General features: G+C 48.9%; 1 protein-coding gene across 2 annotated transcripts in view; it reads right to left on the minus strand.

The window, feature by feature from the left end:
* HK2 (hexokinase 2) overlaps window positions 1-19,876 on the minus strand; it is a 60,628-nt gene that overhangs the window by 25,262 nt on the left and 15,490 nt on the right. The window contains exons 2-3 of one of the 2 annotated variants that reach the window (XM_037130870.2): window positions 18,482-18,644; window positions 1,415-1,563 (exon numbers count right to left, since the gene is read on the minus strand). In XM_037130870.2, the coding sequence (XP_036986765.1) occupies window positions 1,415-1,563; window positions 18,482-18,644 (312 nt within the window). Of the gene's footprint in view, window positions 1-1,414; window positions 1,564-11,024; window positions 11,292-18,481; window positions 18,645-19,876 lie in introns of those variants that run through there. The other variant, XM_037130871.2, reaches the window with a different exon arrangement.

Below are 19,876 nucleotides of genomic sequence, written 5' to 3' on the forward strand. Positions count from 1 at the left end.
AGGCAGCCTACAGAGCAGATGGAGCCACCCGCCATCCCCACCCCCAGAGTTGTGCAGACACAGTCTCTTGTCACGTGGCTCTGGATTCATGTCCTGCCTCTGGCCCCTCGCACTTCTGTGATCTAACGCCAGGTCACTCAGTCTTTCAAAGCCCAATCCCACATCTATGAAGTGGAGATGACAGGAGCACCCGGCCTCCTAGGGCTCGTCGGAGGACACAATGAGAAGATCCACAAGAGTGCTTTTCATAGCCTGACACACACATCGGCTTCTCCCCTGACCGTTACGCATCCCCTTCAACACATTACTTCTGCTTTCTAGGGGGGACGGCGGATGCTCCCCTGGTCCAACCAGGCCTTAAGTCCTGGAGTGAAAGAAGCAGGACTTCAATTCCCAACAAGGATCAGTACCCAGTGCACAGTAGGTGCTCAGTACATGTTTGGAGACCACCTTGAAGACAATCCCATCCTTGCTCATTTTTTTCTATTACTGAGAAGGTTATTATTTGAACTTCACATCTCTTCTTCAACCACTTATTTTATTTTTCTAAAAGATTTCATTTATTTTTAGAGAGAGGGGAAGAGAGGGAGAGAAATATCAATGTGTGGTTGCCTCTTGTGCACTCCCTACTGGGGACCCGGCCCGCAACCCAGGCATGTGCCCTGACTGGGAATCGAACCAGCAACCCTTCCATCCACGTATTTTATTGTGTAGATTCCAAGTACAAAACATGGCCATAGAAGCCACCAAGATGTGAGGATGACTGAGCATGATTTGGGGCCAGTGTGGAAGCCCATGGTGCCCACTGTGATGCCAGGTGGGACGGACTCCCCAGAGCTGGATTTTGATGTTTTCTCAACAGGCTCCCACCCCTGTGTGCAAAACCCCTTCTGTTGTAGACAGTCAAGAAGACAGAGTGCAAATAACCACAAAGGCAGTGAGGCCGGGTCTCCTTTTCACACAATGCTGTGGTAACAACCGTGAGCCCAAGGGGCTGCAGAGTGGCCAGTGGCGGTGTCAAACCACAATCAGGGATTCTACCGACTGGCCATTCAGTAGCACCACTAACAACCAGGTGTCCAGGAACCGGGGCCCAGACCCCTGACAGCGGGCTTTCCTCAATAATCAGCATGTGCAAGCAGACCTCAAAAGAGAAGGAAATCAAAACTCCTGCTGCTACACGCCCAGACCCCAGCGCCTCAAGCACACGCTCCCTGCTCTCTGGCCCTTGCGCATCTCTCCTGATGGAGGCCCCACCTCGGCCCCCAGGCACGGAGGGGTTTCACCGTGCAGAGAGAGGTCAGAAAATCCCAGCCTCTGCCACGGTCCCCTCCCGCCAGACCACAGAGGAGGAGCCGTGCCTGCGACTGTGGGGCCCGGAGCCCCCGCGGCCACTCTGGGGGAAGGTTCGGACCTGAGTGCCGGTGCCTCGCATGATGTCCTCGGGGATGGCGTAGATCTGGTTCTCCATCTCGACCTTCTGGAGCCCGTTGTCGGTTACTCTCACCCAGAGCACACGAAAGTTGGTCCCTCCGAGGTCCAGAGCCAGGAACTCCCCATGTTCTGTGGACAGGAAGGCCACTATTAGTGCAGAAAAGATGAGATCAAAGTGCTTCACAGAGACCAAGACTGAAAAGCCACGAGTCCTGCCATAAAAGGAGTCCTTGATACCCACTGAGTCCTTAAAACCCACAAGACAAAAAGCACTGGTCGTCTCTGGTAATGGGAGTCCAGTGGGCCTTAGTTTTTTCTATACACATTTGTGTTGTCTGATTCGTTTTCTTAATGCTAAGCACTTTTATATTACTTTTACAATTCACATAAACAATCAGACAGTTTCACACCCAATGATGGGGCACCCCCCCCATAGAGCTGTTTCCCAGGGGCTCCCAGCCAAGTCCCCATCGAGCTCAGGGGGCCTGTCCAGCTCCCCGCCAGGAGTCCACGCCTCAGTTTTGTCCTCCGTGCCCCCAGGACACCCAGCACGCTGCCACAGGCCTGTGGCCACATTGTGATCCCTGTGTCAAATTCACTTTTAATGTTTGCACACAGCGATAGCACTGATGGAGTGGACTAGGGTCCAAATGGCTACAAATTAAGGGGCCTAGGAAATACACTAAGCAGGTGCTCCTCAAAAAAACTTCTAGGCTAATTCAAATGTGGAAGAATGCTGACCCGAGAGTATGTAAGAGTCAGGCCGGTCTCTCCCTCCCACTCAAACGAGCCCAGAGCTCAGGCAGAGCGAGAGGGGGAATCTCCAGAGACACAAGTGGATCGAGATCTTCAGGTGCCATGAGGAAGGTGAAGTCCTTTCCCCCCAGGGAAACAAGCAGTGCAGACAGAAAACATGTAGAATGTCAGTGGTAATACAGCCGGCTGCAGGGACAGCTCCGTGCATGGCACAGCATGAACGCACTGAAGAGACGCAGAGGCCAGAGCCAGGGCTGGGGGAAGGAGGTGGGCGCGTCCCCTCAGCAGCCTCCTCCACCGGCCATGGCTCCGCCAGTCTTCACTGCCCTGCCACACATCTTGCAGAGGGATACAGGATTGTTTCCCTGGGGATTCACTGATTGGCATGTTTGTCCACACAGCCCTTTTCCCAGCGGGAAACTGTCACAGAAGCAAGGTGGAATGGGTCAGAGGGTCAGAGACATGCTCTAGGTGAACGGCGTCCAGGGATCATTCTGAGCCCAGGTCCCCTCAGCGGCTCCTGCTCAGGCCCCGAGAAAAGCCATGTCCGCCCGGCGCCCCAAGGGCACTACCCACATTCCCTACAGTCCAGAGGGGCAACTTGGGGCGAGCACCACCCACCCAAGAGTCTGTGGGAACTTGCCTCCACACAGCTGTGGCCTGGTGGCCTGATACACAGAGAATGTCAGAACTGGAGCCCACTTGACCTATGTCAGAACTCTGGCCACGGCAACTTCCTGAGCCTGAGCCTCAGCTGCCTCATGTCTAAAATGGGAATGCCATACATTGTGTGGTTGTTGTGAGGGAAAAACTAGAAAACGTGCCTCGGGCACCCAGCCAGGTACTTGAGTTCTCAGTGCCCAGAACTTGGGACACACTCAATAAGTAAAAGAAACTTTCCACCCAGGCTTTCGACAAACACTGCACGACACCCACAGTTGAGCCTCCCAGGCCTTGTGTCAGGGCTGCCTCTCAGACTGAAAAGCAAAACCAACATCGAGCCCTGGCTGGTGTGGCTCGTGGATTGAGTGCTGGCTTGCAAACCGAAAGGTCGCTGCTCCGATTCCCAGAGAGGGCACATGCCTGGGTTACAGGCCAGGTCCCTATCTGGGGGCGTGCAAGAGGCAACCAGTCAGTGTTTCTCTCCCTCTCTTTCTCCTTCCTTTCTCCTCTCTCTGAAAATAAACAAAACCTTTAAGAAAAAAAATCAACATTGCCGGGGGGGGGGGGCGGGACTGAAGAGACCCATCCAAGAAAAGCCACTGGAATCTACTCCAGTGCCTGCAGGAGTCCTGCACAGGGACACAAACTTTCTGTTCCGTCCCAGGCATCTGGAGACACTCCCCGCTCCACCCGCCCTGCCAGCTTTACTAGCTACAGTTGTTAGAGAGCTGGGACAACTTCCACCCCACCGGGGGTGACTCTGCTCCCCTCATGGCCTTGGGCAACTTTTCCAGGCACTCCAGCTCTGAGGCTCCCCGGGTACTGGAACCTCAGCCAGATTGTAGGAAAAGCTATGTGGTGGTTGTCGTAAGGGATTAAAAGGAAAATCAAAGACGAACTGCCCGCATCAGCACTCTGCAGCCAGGACACATGCAATCCGCTGAATCGGCAGCCACCAGGGACTGAGACGGCTGATCGTGATTGCAGGCCAGCCCTGCTCAGTTCACTGGAGAGGCTCAGCTCCATGGAGAGCGGAGGTTTTGCAGCAGTATTTCCTAACAGTCTGAAGGGAAACCGCAAATGATAAACTTCTGCTTATAATTCCGCTCCCAGTACGGAATGTCATCTTTGCTTTTTTTCCAGACTCCGCCAAAACAGACAATCCTCTGCCCCCTCCTCCCCAGCACCGTCTGCACAAATACATGGGGAAGTGCCCCAAACCTAATTTTCTTCTGGGGGGTGGGCCCCTGGTAGTACGGGCTCCCCCCACTAGGTGAGTGTTCTAGGAACTCCTCTGCATCACAACACCACCTGGTGTCATGAATTTTTTTGGAGGACTCTTTCAACGCACTTGCCTGTTTCATGAAGGGTGATTCGCGAGCGCACCTGTCCACACTGCGCTGAACGTTCAGTTTTTGACCAAATATGGCATGACCCTCACGCCCCCCCCCCCATTCACGGGATCTCACACCAGCAACTTTTTTGGTTGGTTTTCTCAGATGAAAAAAGTCCCCAAAGGGAAACGTTTTGCCGATGTGGAAGAGGTGAAATGAAAAACAGCAGGAGCACCAAGAGGCATGAAAATCAAAGAGCTCAAAAACTGTTTTGAGCAGAGCAAAAAATGTCTCGAGAGGCATGTGCTTCAAATGGAAAGTACTTTGAAGGTAACTAAAGTTTAAACATGTAAAGAATAAGTACAGTTTTTTATAAATAAATCCTGGGTTTTGAGGTCCCCACTGGTACACACCAGCACGACTACCGCAGACAAGAACTGTCCTCCTTCCAAAGTCCATTATCTTTGAGGCAGACTGGGCACCATGATTCCTGGAATTAAATGTCAAGGTGACTCCTCGGTGTGGTAAACAGATCCCTGCCCTCGTGTTTACCTCCACGCCGCACGTGGAACGGCAGCTACAAGCTGCACCTTAGAGACTGGGGGGCAGACTTCTGTTCCAATGCGCGCTCAGCCGCTTCACCCCGTGCGCTCTCTGAGCGCGGTCACTGCACCTGGAGGGCGAGGCTTACAACGCGGACCTCTCCTGGGGCTCATGGAGCATCCATGAAATACAGAACACGTCACATGTGAATATATGAGTACCTCATAAGTCGTCGATAATTGTCAACATTACTGTTCCTTCTCGGGACTACATAGCTCCCTTCCTAGTTCTTCTCAAACCCTCCAATCCCTACCCCCTACTCCTGGCTCCAGTCCTGTCCCCGACCCTTCCTGGACATTCCAGGAGCCCAAAGCAGACAGCGAGAGTGTGATGGGGGCATGAAGGAGGATCGCGTCTACAGGCCCGGGGCAGTCCACCCGGACGGGGAAAAGAGCAAGGCTCTGGGGCAGGGAACATGCCCGTAGCAGGTTTCCCAGGAAAGTACCCAGGCCCGTGGCAGAAAACGGAAGGAGGTCCAGAGAGATCATTCTGCTGAGTGATTGCGATTAGTGCTGGAGGCCACGGACTAGGAAAACGTCTCACTCTGTTGCTCGTTGGCAAACAAAATGTAATGCCGATCGTGGGGTTTATATGAGACCCTTACCTAGTCAGAGGTAAGGCTTCTTTTATCGTTAGCATGCTAGTGTGTTTGGGAAACAATTTTACTTTTAAAAAATAACCAAATAAAAACATCTGATAAGAAAAAATTCAAATGGTACAAAACTGGAAAACATGAGAAGCAAACACCCAGAAAGTGACCACTACTAATGTTTATTGGATGTCCTAGGTGTAGTTATTTATCAGGACAGGAAGGCTGTTAGCTGACACATTCCAAGAAAAGAGTCTGAAGCTTTGGTTCTAAGAGCGTGTTTTTAATTTGGAAGATATTCTCTTCCAAAACGTTCTCATCGACGTCCACACAAACCGGCAGGTGGGACTCACGCTCACCACTGTCCAATGTCACACAGCGTTTTGCCTCTGCGACCTCCTAGGTTGAAGTGGCGTCTCCGTTTTTAAACTTGGTTACTTTCTTATTTTCTTTTCTCTTTTTAGATTTTATTTATTTACTCTTCTTTTAAAAAGTTTAGAGAGAGAGGTAAAGGGAGGGAGAAAATGGGAGAGAGAAACGTCAACCTGTAAGAGACACATAGATTGGTTGCTTCTCACATGCCCCTGGCTGGCAACCCAGGCATGTGCCCTGACTGGGAATCGAACTGGCAGCCTTTCAGTTCACAGGTAGGTGCTCATTCCACTGAGCCACACCAGCCAGGGCTGGTTACTTTCTTTTGTATATGATTAGACATTTTGAACTATTGACTAATCTTTTAAATTCTTCTTTCTGTGCATTTTCTAGTTACATCTTTTGCCTTTAAAAAATCATTATTTTCTTAATAACCTAAAAGAGCTCTTTGTATATTAAGGAAAATAGTTTTGTTGGTTATATGTTTGCAATTATTTTTTCCAGTGATATGTGTCTTTTCATCTTGTTTGTAGTATTTCTGCCATGTAGAAATGTTTAACTTTTATGTTGTCAAAATATTTGTGATTTCTGGGTTTTATGTTGTCTCTCAAGAAATTTTGAAAAATTACATTCATTCACCACTCTTTCTAAATCTCTCTGATTCCTCTGATTTAGACGTGGTCGCCACCACTGCTAAAATAAAGGATGCAAGTTTCACCATAGGCTTATTTAAAAGATCAAATTCATCTTCTACTTCACGTGACTATTTTCAAAAACTGAAGCTCGGAATCCTGTCTTTTTCTCCCTTGTCCCAGGACAGAGTCAGACTCTCTCAACGGCATCTGGATTCTTGCAATGATTAAACCACAGAAGACGGGCAGGTGTGAGAGAGGTTTAGTTGGGGTCCAACATGCAGAAGATTTTAATGGACGAGAAATTAACATTTGTTAAGTGACTGCCACTTTGTTTATAAACATCGTCTCATTAATCTCCAACAACCCTGTTGGGCATTACAATCCCAGTTTTATGGGTAAGAAAACCAGTATTCAAATCCTGGTCTGGGTCTCCAGCGGCCCAGTGAGCAAGGAGGGAAAGTCGTAAACCCTTAAATAAGGGACTCTTTGCTCACAAGGCCAAGAGGACAGAACCCAGAGGTTACCAGCAGTCTCCGGGCTGGCCCGGGTGTCAGAGGAAGTCACACTGTGGTTCACGGGTTGAGTCCCTCAGTGAAGGTCATTCAGGGGTCACAACTACAAGCTGATCCTGAACCCCATGCCTGCCTCTCTGCACCACGCCCACACTTCTATGGCCGTGGTTCCTGGAAGCCAAGGGTGGCCTATCGCTGAATCCAGGACGGAAGCAAATAAGCCATAAAGTGGTAAAAATGAAAGCAATGAGGCCCTAATCTTTATCAGCAACCATGGCCCATTTGAATGGCCAAATGCTCTCAGACTTGAGTGGGAGGTGGCATACAGACAGCCTCTGGCAAGAGGTGACACACCCTTCCCCGAGTGACAGGACCTACTCAAGCTCACTGATGCAAGCTTTGACCATAGCCACAATTAGGTGTCAACTCGTGCAATTTTGCCAAACCTCTGTCCCCGCCTTACTGGACACTCTCCAAGCCCTCTCAGCTGAAGGTCCTTCTAATGAAAAGTATCCCCCTCCAAAAATAGTGAAGAGAAAAGAGAGGGTGTAAGGAGGATAAATGGCAATTTAGGGAAAAATACAATAAAAAATAAACTATTAAAAAAAGAGAGAAAAGAAAAAAGGTACCAACTCTCTACTACAAGGAAACAGGACTCACCGAAGTGATGCTGGCGCACGGCGAGGAGGGACTGGCAACAGGCGCGTTGCTAGGCCCTGCCGCCCACCCTCAGGCCGCCCAGCAGTTCAGATTCAGGTTGTTAGTTGCTTTGCTGACTCATTTCCCATCCTGAACCACCACCACCCTGCCCACTTTCAGTGAGGCTCTTAACAAATCCATAAGGTCAGCAAGATAAAGGGGTTTCCATTGCTCCCGGGAGCTCCCCTGTCTCTGAGGAGGACTCAAGTGGCATTTGACTGACTGCCTGAACACGACAGTCACCGTCATCTTAGTTGATACAACATCCGTCCTGTATCTGAGCAGGCCGCACTCCAGCATTGGCAATATCACTCACTAACAGGTGGCTGGTACCTGACCATGTGCAATTTTTGAAGGGTGAGGGGCAAGGGCCAGTTGAATTTTCTAACAGGGTCTATTTTCAATCATTAGGTACTTGCCACTAATTAAAATAGATCTCCACCTGTCCCTCTCGTTGGGCACTTGGAGCGTGTGCCAGCCACGACTCTTAAGAGTGACGTGCAAACAGGTTTCGTTTGGTTCTGTACTTGTAAACGGCAGGGCCCTTTCGGCGAAGGCAACTGTGCTCAGAAGTGGCAGTGCTCTGCCTGGTTAAGGTGGGGGCCAGAGCCCGGCCTCTCACCCCAGGGCTTAAAGTGACTTCTCCAGAACCACAGGCTCCAGAAGGCTCCTTTTAAACAAGTGGCTTTTATGCAGCATTCCCAGAGTCTGGAGATCCTTAAAGGCGGTAAGGTCTGCCTTGGCGAAGGTCACAAGTGGCCAATTACGGCACAGTCTCGCCTCTCACCTCCTCACTTCAATTTTATTTCTTTTTCCTGCTCTTAACTGTCTTACAGATGATGTTCAACACAAAAGATTTCATTCTGTTTAAAGTTGAGAGTGGAGTTCACTACTTAAAAAAGGTTTTAATAATCGCTATTTTGAGAGTCAAGCACTAAATGTGTTCTATGATGTACCAGCCAAATACTTCCTCCATTCTGTGATGAGTTATTTTGACACTGAGCATTGGAGACAGTTACCTGTCCCTGAGTGGACGGGGAAAAAGGGAGCAGTTAGACGCACGTGGCAAGTAGAGGGATGGGAGTGTTATAAGAGAGGGCACTCCTCTCAAAAAACCAGAATTATCTTCTGGAGGGCAGACCCCTTGTAGTACAGGTTAACCCCTCTAGGTGAGTGTTCTAGGAACCCATCTGTATCAGTGTGCCACCTGGTGTTATTGTGAGAGGTTGTGTTCGGCTTCAGTGAAACTTTTTTGAAGACTTTCGATGTGTGTGCCCATTTTATGATGGGTGATTTACCAGCACACCTGCCCACACCGTGCTGAGTGTTCAGCAGTTTTTGACCAAAAACAGCATGACCCCCGTGCTCCACCCTCCCTATTCACCTGATCTCATCCCAGCAACCTTTTTTTGTTTCCTGGTTCTCAAAGGGAAATGTTTTGCTCATGTGGAAGAGGTGAAACAAAAAATAGCAGAAGCACTAAAAGGCATCAGAACTGATGAGTTCAAACACTGTTTCGAGCAGTGGAAAGAAGTCTCAACAGGTGTGTTGCATCAAATGGAGAGGACTTTGAAGGCGACTGAAGTTTAAACGTGTAAGAATAAATACACGTTTTTTAATAAATAAATTCCAGGCACTTGGGGGGTTCCCCTCATAAAAGAAATGATTATTCCTGCTCAGATGAGGAAGGCTGCTCCGAGAGCAACAGAGACCAACAGAGACCAACAGAGACCAACAGAGACCAACAGGCCGTAGTGGGTGGACACGAAGTTGCCAGAGAGAGAAAAGGAAACACACACAGGAGTTCACGTCTTGCTCCAGGAATGGCATATCTAGTTGGCCACAACTCAGAGCTCCTACGACATGGCTACAAGGACGCAGTAAATGCCAATGCCGAGGACTTCAGTTCTGAGCAGGTCAGGTTTGCGTTTCCAAGGAGCCTCCAGCAGCACTGCGGTGACTCGAGTCAGGTGGTGATGAAGGCCAGGGACCCAGGGCCATGGAGGGCAGCCAACCACTCTGGTGGCCCAGGATCCACAGGGGGCTTTCAGTGCTGAAACTAGGAGAGTCCTGGGCAAATCATATGGCTGGTCACCTGAGAGCCTTGTTAGATCCAACCACTGGGGCATCAGCCCTTCCTTGTCACCCACTGACCCAGGCATGCAGCCTTGAACTTCGATGTAGGTCAGAGACACACGGCCATCCATTCACACTGAGTTCCTGAAGTGACTTTATAATAACTCGATGTCCCCAAAGGGACCCTGTAAAATAGGAATGTTTTGGGGGGTGCCTGGCGGCTACACTGAATGTTCTGTTTTTCCTCCACTGGGTGGCTCTGGGTTGAGAGACCTTGTTTATCCTTCAGATTTCCAGTGCCTGCTAGGGCACCTCCATGGATTGCTCTGAGTGCACAGGATGGACTCGGATTAAGAGAACTGAAAAGATAAATCTCCCGGTCCTGGGTAGGCAATCCAGCAAAACTAACTTTTCCAGACACGGGTTCCAAGGCACATGTTTCCCATGTGCCCGGACCCACCACGGTCACTACCACATCCGGCAGCCTCTTCTTAAGCTCCAAGGTCCTGGCTACTCATTATAATACAATGCCAGTCTCCACTCCCTTGTTCAGAAATACAGTAACTCCATGTTATTAAAGGTATCAAATCACACAGTCAATTAATGCCGGTGTCTGCCACAGTCAAGGAGTAGGGAAATCTGATCTTCCACATCACTGGTTTTCAAACTATTTTGAGCAACAGGATGCCAAATGCCGAAATGGAGAGAAAGAGACAGATAGAGCTGCCCTGGCGGAAGGAAAGGGCCCGCAGGGCGTAAACACACTGCGAATGCTCCCCGCCCCCCGCCACGAGCATCCACGGCACCATCGGAATGCACCTTCCTCGGACTTCTATATCGGGAAATGTTTCTTAAGCTTAAAATATGTGCCAGTCGCAGAGAGGTAGTTCTTCCATTAGCTCCACAGTTGCGAAACCACTCTTCAAAGGATTAAAACATGATTATGTTTCCATAGGGTGTAGGTGCTGAGTGCATTAAAATTTTCAGCCAGGCAGAACTGGGTTCAAATCCTGTTTTAACCATATGCTTGGGGTAAAGTATTATAAATCTAATACACCGATTTCATCATCTGCTGAAAGGGGATAGTAATAAGCTAGTCCAGCCAGCACCTCCTCCACCACTGCCCAGGACACAGGGACACACACACACACACACACACACACACACACGAAGTTTTTGATTAAGATTCAATGAGAAGACAGCATAAGGTGTTTGGCACAATGCCTAGTGCATGTAAACGTTTCATAAACTCTAGCTACTAATATATGGAGGCCATTTATCAATACGATCTTCAGTTTATATTGTAGACACCTTATAAACCCACGTATTAATTCATGTGCATGACACTGACCTATCTCCACTGTCTGACTGTTGATACGATGCTGAGCGACTGCGCAATGGGCTCCTTTCAGGGTTTTACCAGCCTCCACAGCATCCGTCACCAGGCTAATCACTCTATACCACATCACGTGCTTGCGTTATAGGACTCGTCGTTCTGTAATCATTTCGTCTGCGTAGGCCTTATCGTTCCGGCATAATTTTCACTTTTCAAAGGCAGGCACAAGACAGCTCGGCACACTGCTGCCACACAGAGGCCCAGCCTCGGGGGTCTTCAGTGAGCGGGCTGCACAGCTAGGTCTGCGTCACTGAGAGAAAAATGAATGCCCTGTGTTAGCAGTGGGGGGAAGGGGTAGATAAGCTTAAAATACACCAGTAGTGGTGGGCCCACGGGTCTGGGCGTTGACACACAGCTAGCTGGTTCAAATCCCAACACTTCTGCTTGCTCACTCTGGGACTTTGGGCAAGTTGCCTAATCTAACTCTAGTCTTTCTATAGAATGGGGTTCAAACTGCCTAGTATTGGGTCATTGTGAGAATTAATAAAATAGCTCAAATGTATTTCTTACCACAGTACCTGGTATTTAAAAAGCCTACAATTTCCCATCGTCATCACTATCACCGTCATCCTCCCTGCTCTCTAAGCGGCTAGAGGGTGGAGACACACTCACCTGTGAAAACAATTCACAACTCAGGGGACTAGGGAAGTGCCAAGAGATTGATACAGCAAAGTCTTCACCTCACTCTGCCTATGAGACATTGTGGTACCTAAGTGTCGAGATGAGACTGATAAAGACACTACAAAAAGGATGTATTTCTAAGTTGGAACATGAAGTTAGACTCTTCAAGGATTTTTGGTTGGGTTCTCATTACTTGAGCTTCTTATTATAATGGTATGAAGCCAACTCATACTTATGACCTATTTAAAAAGATCATCTGATTTGCTCTAGTTCAGCAACAAGAGCCGATGTGAACTACGACTCTTAGGGCCACGGAGTCACAGTGACCTTAAATCCCAACTCTACCACTAACTGGCCACACGTGACCTTGGCATCAACCCTCAACAGCTGTCTCATTGTTGGGAAACGCCTCTCTCATAGTTTGCACAGAGGGCAAAACAGATTATTTATGCAAATAGCCTGGTACAGACATCATGGGTGCTCCTTAAATGGTGTCAATTATGCCTGCATTTCCTCTTGAGATGAAACTGTCCTCTGAAGGGCAGATCCCTGAGACGTGTGTTGGACCCCCGAGGACCGAGGGCTGCGGTTCACAATCCTATGCACAGCCGTAGCTGAGGTTAGGGCTGCTTAGGGAGAGGTCAGCACAGTAGGATTCCTGGCAAATACAAATGAACACCTGACTCAACCCTGCACTGCCAAAAACAAAAGGGCGGCGGGGTGAGGTGGGAGGCAGTTAGACAACAAATACTGGTGATATGGGGCCAGTGGAACTCTCATACATCATTGCTGGGATTGTGAAATGGTTCAGCCACTTTGGGAAAAGATCTGGAAGTTTATTCTAAATTAAATATACCTCAAACTCCATGACCCAGCAATTCCACTCCTAGTTGTTCACCCAAGTTGTTCACAAAGAGGACAGTCTCCTGCAAGAATGTTTACAGCAGCTTTAGGCAAAAACTGGAGGTCAATATTCATGTCATACAGGATTCCGATGCTACCGTGGCATCAGCCTCCAGAAAAGGAACGAACACACAAGTTACAATGGGTAAGTGAAGCCTTGTGTAAAGCTAAAATATTGTGTGATTATAGTCATGGAATGTTCTAGGACAAGGAAAACTAATCCATGTGGGAAAGCTTAAGTGGCGTTTGCTTCTGGGGACACAGATTGCTTGGGAAGGGGCAGGAGGGAACTTCCCGGGGGGAAATGTCCTCTTCCATGTAATGGGGGCAGCATTAAACAGGTGTCAGTTCATCGGATGATACTTAATATTTGCCAACTCACCACATGAAATTTTGCACCAAAAGAAACGAGAAAATACTGAACTCTAGTTAATAACGCACATGCTGAAGCTTTAGGGCTGAACTGACGCCTGCAATTACTTTGCAATGGTTTAGATAGAACGACGGGAAGGTGACTAGAAGGATGGAGGCATGTGAGGAAGCAAACCTCGTAAACACCAACGTGAAACCTAGGTAGTCTGTATGTGGATGTTCGTCACACAGTTCTTCAACCTTTTTAAACTTTTGGGTGGGAAAAAATAGGAATTTTTATTTTATATACATACCCCAGATGACACCAAATTCAGTCATCTGAGTAAGACACTCTTGGAGCCTTCACGTATATTTCATTTTCATCGGCACCAACTACATTTATTCGCACTGAGTGGCCCACACATCTGTGAAGCGCAGGTGTTTTGAAATCGGCCCCAGCAGAGCTCAGTGGCTGCTGACATTCCCTTCCTTCTTCTCACCGAGAACTCACACCGTGACCGGGGGTTCAATTTCCTTCAGAGTAATGGACGCCTCCATCGCCTTCGTGAACGGCCTGGAACTTCCTGACGCCTCTCCCACGGTTTCTACCAGGACTTTGATTACCATTAGTTAGCTAGGACCTTCCTTCTCACCAGAACTCCAGCCATGACACGGGTTCATGTTCCTTCAGTGTAATGGGCCTGGTCCTCACTCTAAAATGCAGGGCCTCTGGTGATGGGGACGAACCCTCAGACCCGCTCCCTCCCAAAGGACCTCGGGAGGCTCACCGACCCTCTCTCCGCAAAATCCGTGCTGGGCGCGCCTCTCGCTGTGCTGAGCTGTGGACAGTTTATAGAAGGTCACCTATCTGACTCCCCATTAATTCTCAGTTTAACCAGCCCTGACATTTCCTTTTTACAAATAAGAAAACGGAGGATCAGAGCATAAATGAAATGCTCTAAAGCAGCCGGACTTCAACCCCATCTAAACCTAGAACTCTGATATTCGCCCCGCACCACACGCCGGCCTGAAACCAGCTCTCACCCCTGGCGAGAAGTAGCCAATTTTACAGATGCCTGTACAGGGCGAGACTGGGTACAGAGCACTGAAGGCAGTGACTGGGTGACTGCAAGCTGAAAAAAATTCAGTGGGTGGTAATTAGCAACTTTCTTAAAGACTAGAAGGTAATAGATCTGATTGCATCACATTTAAGAACATACATTGGTCCCTGAAATATATGTATTAGTCATATATCAATGTTTAAACATATGTGTTTCTTGCCGTGAGTATGTAGTCCAGAAAAGTTACAGAGCCACTGATTTGAAGATTAGGTCCCTCTAAGATCAGAAATTGAAATCTGAGGTTTAATTTCCCAGATTTAAAAAGTAATGCTGAAAAGGAATGGGCTGAGAAAGGTTCTGAGAAAGGCCAGCATGGGGGGGTCAACACCACCCGAGCAAGGCCTCCAAACTTCTGTGAAACAGAATCACCAGGGACGGCAACAGAGCCAGACTGCGGCCGGGCCAGCAAGCAGGTGCACCAGCAAGGCCCACGGGCTGCGTGGACCACGTCTCGGGAAAAGGCCACGGTTCCCACTCACTCTGCTCCTCTCAGCACTTTATCGGGGAACCAATAACAAAAGAGAATTTTCATTTTTAAATACAGGGCCCCAGTATAGAAAACAGGTAGGAGTGAAGATGTTTTAGTACATGGAGGGTACTGGGAAAATCCCACTCTGGCCCAACTTACAGCCCCGGAGACACTTCTGCTTTATTTGATCTTTCTTTAAGAGCTTTCCAGAATTTTTATTTTTTATAGACTTTATCTTTTGAAGCATCTCTGGTCCTTGATGTCATCTCATAGCTCATAGCCCCAACGAACAAAACAGAAGACTGAAAGCTTCGATGTTGACCACTCTCAGGTACTACATACTCTCACGTTCCCCTCCGCAGTTCCATTTTGTTCCCAGAAGCAACCGCTCTCATGTACCTGGTGTGCATTTCCCAGTTTAAATAATCCTATGATGCGTGTATGTCCATAAGCAATGAATAGCATTGCTCCAAGTGATGTTTTTTCATTGACATTCAACTACCATGAGGTTCATGGCCTTCTACAATGCATCGCTCATTGTTTTTGAGATGTGCCCGATTTATTCATGGTCACTGATGCGCCATGCTGTATAGCATGCCACCTCATGACTCTCCTGTCAACTACTCCCAAAATGCTGTCATAAGCAACACTGCTGTGAGCATTCTTGGACACATCTCCTTGGGTTCACATGGGAGTCCATTCAAGCTGTAGCTGGAATTGCCCAGCTGTCATACACACACCTTTCAGCTTAACTAGTGTTGCCAGCCTCACATCCAGGATAACCAGTACCAGTAGTTCAATATATGAGTATATGCTCAAAACATACTCCTGGGCACACGCACATGTATACACGACCCCGCTATATTAATACAGATGACTGCATCCCATGCTTCAGGAGCAGTTGCAGAGGACTGTTTTCTGCATTAATTGACCAGTGCCCAACTGATGGACATTTGGGATTTTCTCTCTTTACAGTATTGCAAGAAACTGTGCGTAGATACTCGAACACTCTAGTTCTAGTACACGTGCAAACAGATTGGGTCTGCTGGACCCACCTCTCACTTTGCTAAGGAGAAAAGGCTGAGTCCCAGGGAGCGGAGATAAAGAGCTCGGCCGTGGGCCCTCCCGCCAGTGAAAACCCAAGGGGCTGGAGGCTGGGTTTCCTGTCATCTGGTCTCCAGTTCTCTAAGGGGCACTTGCTCTGCTTAAGCGAACTAAAACATCAACCCACAGTATTCCTTTTACACACCAGCTCCATTTACACTGTAGAATTTGCGATTATAAAGAGGCACTCTGGATTTCACAAAAACCATGTAAAGTCTCACTGTTTCTGCACGGAAAGGAGGTCAGGCACACAAGTCCTGCCCCAGACCCTTCAGCCCCAGACAAATGCAGGAGTTGGCCTCTGGCTCCTGTTCTCGATCCAGGCAACTCACGTTCACAGAGGCCAAAAGCATACCTGCTGCTTCACACTGGGGCAGAGATGGGACACAGATGGGCTCCTGGGACCCCACCCTGAGACCAGGGAAAGAGACTGATGACCACACGGCACAGTCACCAGAGCAAACCTCAAGAGACAGAGCGGGGCTCTGTGCCTCCAATCTCAGGAAAGCAATGAGAAGAAAAAAAACCCATCCAGTACCTTGTTCTCTCCAGCAAACTTATTCACCTGCCTATACTACCGGTCAGACATTCAAACCCAACCTGATGTGCTGGGTTGCTCTGATCATGCTCACACGACATGATGTCCTAATGCTTGACCTTTGACATGGATGAGTTTGCATCCTGACCAGGCCTCTCATTAGCCAAGTGGCCTTAGGCAAGTGGTTCAAATTCCTCATCTAGAAAAATATATGTATATATGTGTATGTGTGTGTGTGTATATATGTATGTGTGTGTGTGTATGTGTGTGTGTATAAATAAAACTGGTACCCACCTCCTTGTAGGGTTTTGTGAAAGTAAATGAGCGCACGCAGGAGCTCAGAAGAAGCCCTTACCCATGGTATACATTCAGTAAATATTCAGGTACTGGCTAGTGCCTGAAACAAGACAAGGTCCTTGGCCTTAACAAACTGGTAAATTTATCAAAAAATGTCAAACAGAAACAAAAGAAACAACTGTGGCAACTGGTCAGGAGGAGTGGCAGGTACGACAGGTGCCGATCTAGAGGGCACACAAGGGACACTGGAGAACGGGGCAGGGGGGGCCTCGCCCCACGAAGCTCTTTGAAGGGCTGAGACACACACGCGCAGAGGACCATCCTGAACAAGGTCACACACGCCCTTGGGTCCAGGCTGGGTCCCAAGTCTTCAGCAAACACATACTTACTTCAGGAATCATAGAAAGGCACAAATTCTTGTTAGCCAAACTAGGTCCCTAGCGGCTCTCAGGCAGGTGAGCCTCAAGGACACAGGTGTGATGATGGAAATACTGAAGGTGCGTGGCGTGTGAACAAGCTGTGTCCCAACCCTCGACCCCCACCCCCAGGACTTCTCTGCAGATGCCTCACTAGTGACCGGCTCCCTGGTGCTCTCCGTCCTCCCTCGGGTTCTGGGACTTCCTGGTTCTTCGGCTGCCCTGGCTCTTGGGCTCTTTCTCCCACCCTCTAGAAGAGGGCAGCTGTCCGACACCCTTCACCCCTCATGGCCCCACAGCCCCCTCATCCCCAAAATGGAGGGTGACTGGAAAGGTTAAATGAAACAAGCTGGGTGACACGACTTGGCTCCTTTCCCTTCCCCCCCCCTCTAAGATTTTATTTATTATTTTTTTTAGAGAGAAGGGTAGGGAGGGAGAAAGAGGAGAGACACATCAATGAGTGGTTGTCTCTCAAGCACACCCTACTGAGGACCAGGCCTGCAACCCAGGGGTGTGCCCTGACTGGAACCTGATCCAGTGACCCTTTAGTTCACAGGCTGGGACTCAATCCACTGAGACACCCCAGCCAGGGTGACCATTCCCTTCTCTGAGGATATTGCCACCCCCAGGCAGCTGGGCTTCACCCCCTGGAATCACGATGGAATTCTCTCTCGGCCCCGCCGACCACACGCTACCCGGGCCAGTGTCCTGTGCCCCACCAGCTGCATCACCTCCCCCTCCACTCTGCACATACTGCTGATGGTGCCTGTTGCACCGAGACAGCTCTCCTCACGGCCCTCAACAGCTACCAGTTACTCGCCAGTGGTTACTGAAGAGAGACTCAAAGTTTTAGGCAGTCACGCAAGGCCTTCTGTGATCTGGCCCCAGTCCACCCTCCAACTTCAGTCTCCACCACGGCCCTTTGCTCCCTTTTGATTCATCACTCGCCTGGTGGTACACCATGAAATAGGAATGCTGAACCCAAACATGGGGATTAAACAAAGCTTGAAGTTATTGCACCACTTCAGAGCCATTAATATCTTAATATGCACTGTGACTCTTCACATTCTCCCAAGTCTATTCGGACAGTTAATACTCTTTCTTTATGAGTTCAAGAACAATCTAGGACGATCTGTACCACACTGTTTCTCCAGTAAGACTCTGGAATGTGCTGGTGAGGTGGGCCAGAGGCTGCCATGGCCCATGGCCATGACCATCTTAGGCACATTTGTTGTTCATCACCATCACTGACAGCAATCGCAAGACCGTAAAATCCCAAAGTGAGCCAAGCAGCCTCCCTCAGCACACAAACGGGAACCAGATGCCTAACAGCAAGGCCCCACTCGGCCTGGCAAGGATATACCTACTTCCACCTTGACGGCCAACCCCACCTGCTTTGCCAGTCTTCCTGTCTCACCTGCCCCCTAGACTTTGTTAAATTTGCTGCATGCTTACATTAGCCAGGCTGCAAACCAGAGAACCTTCCCTGATATACAATTCTTTAGGTCCCTGAGCAAAGCCACCCAAGTCTCCCACCCGCAGTGGAGCAGCCAGAGCCGTCCCCTTCACCACGCCACCCCACGGTGCAGTACCTGTCCCATCTGGAGTAGACCTCACAAAGGTGGGCAGCATCTTCACCGAGGCAGTGGGGTGAGTGGTAGCTCCCAGCCCTTTCTCCATCTCCTTGCGAAACCGCTTAGAAATCTCCAGAAGGGTCTCATCAGAAAGACGCATGTGATAGAGATACTGGTCAACCTGCAAAAAGGGGAAAACAAGAGTGGAGGCCTGTAAGTTATATAAATGATGGTATGCATCCGTATCAGAGAACATCACTCAACCCTTCAAAAGATCAAAATCTGTTATATATAGGTTATGCAAGACCATTTAACCGGAATCCATGTGACAGGACTTTGTCTTTTAAAAGAAACTAAGCTAAAAATTAAAATTAGAAAAATAGCCCTGGCTGGTGTAGCTCAGTGGATTGAGTGCTGGCTTGCAAAGGGTAGAGAGTTCAATTCCCAGTCAGAGCACATGCCTGGGTTGCCAGCCAGGTCCCCAGTAGGGGGCGCATGAGGGGAACACACATTGATGTTTCCCTCTCTTTCTCCCTCCCTTCCCTTCTCTAAAAATAAACAAACAAAACACCTTTTTAAAAATTTAGAAAAAGGTTTAATTTTAAGACATCCCTTGAACCAGAGTTCATTACTGACCCTCATCTCTTAATCCCTCACACATACCTCACAAGGTCATGTACCTATGACCCCTCCACCTAGGCCAAGCAGCTGCCGCCTCTTGCCTGGGCTTACACAGTCCTCAATTCTACTTTTATCTCTTCCATCATTTTCCACCCCCAACCAGACACTGCCATTATTTCCCTGCTTAGAACCCTTCAGTGGCTTTCCCTTAGAACCAAACCCCTTGGAAATCCTTCCAAGGCCCTGTACCATCTGGCCTCTTTCAGCCTCCTAAACTCAATGCACACCTCTGCGCTTCTGTACAGACTTTCTCTTTGGTTCAGTCCCCAACTCACCCAACTCGCCCTTCCACCCTGCAGCCTGTTCACAAAGGCCCTACAGCTCCTCACCCCACTCTTCAGCTGCCACTGACCACCTGCCACTGACCTCTTACCAACCCTTCAAGCCTCTCTCCACAGAGGCCTTCCCTGACCCTCCCAATAAAACAGTCAGTCCTCCCACTATTCTGAGAACTCGGGCTTTCCCTTCCACAAAACCATCCACAGTTTGGCAATATGCATTTATTAGTGTCCAAATATAAGCACCAAGGGCAAGAGAGCCACGTCTACTTGCTCCCTGCATCCCTGGAGCCTAGCACAGTGCCCCACGCACAACAGAAACACAAAGAGTAATGCAACTATCCTCTCCTCAGAGACGGAGGCAGCTTTCCATAGTCATGTCACTGATCTTGTTCCGAAAATAATCTTACATGGACTTTTCCCAGATATAATACCAGGAGAAGGAGAAGTATCG

This window comes from Artibeus jamaicensis, unplaced genomic scaffold (assembly GCF_021234435.1).
Source record: "Artibeus jamaicensis isolate MK-2021 breed Jamaican fruit bat unplaced genomic scaffold, CSHL_Jam_final contig_3174, whole genome shotgun sequence".
In the NCBI taxonomy this organism is placed as follows: Eukaryota; Metazoa; Chordata; class Mammalia; order Chiroptera; family Phyllostomidae; genus Artibeus; species Artibeus jamaicensis.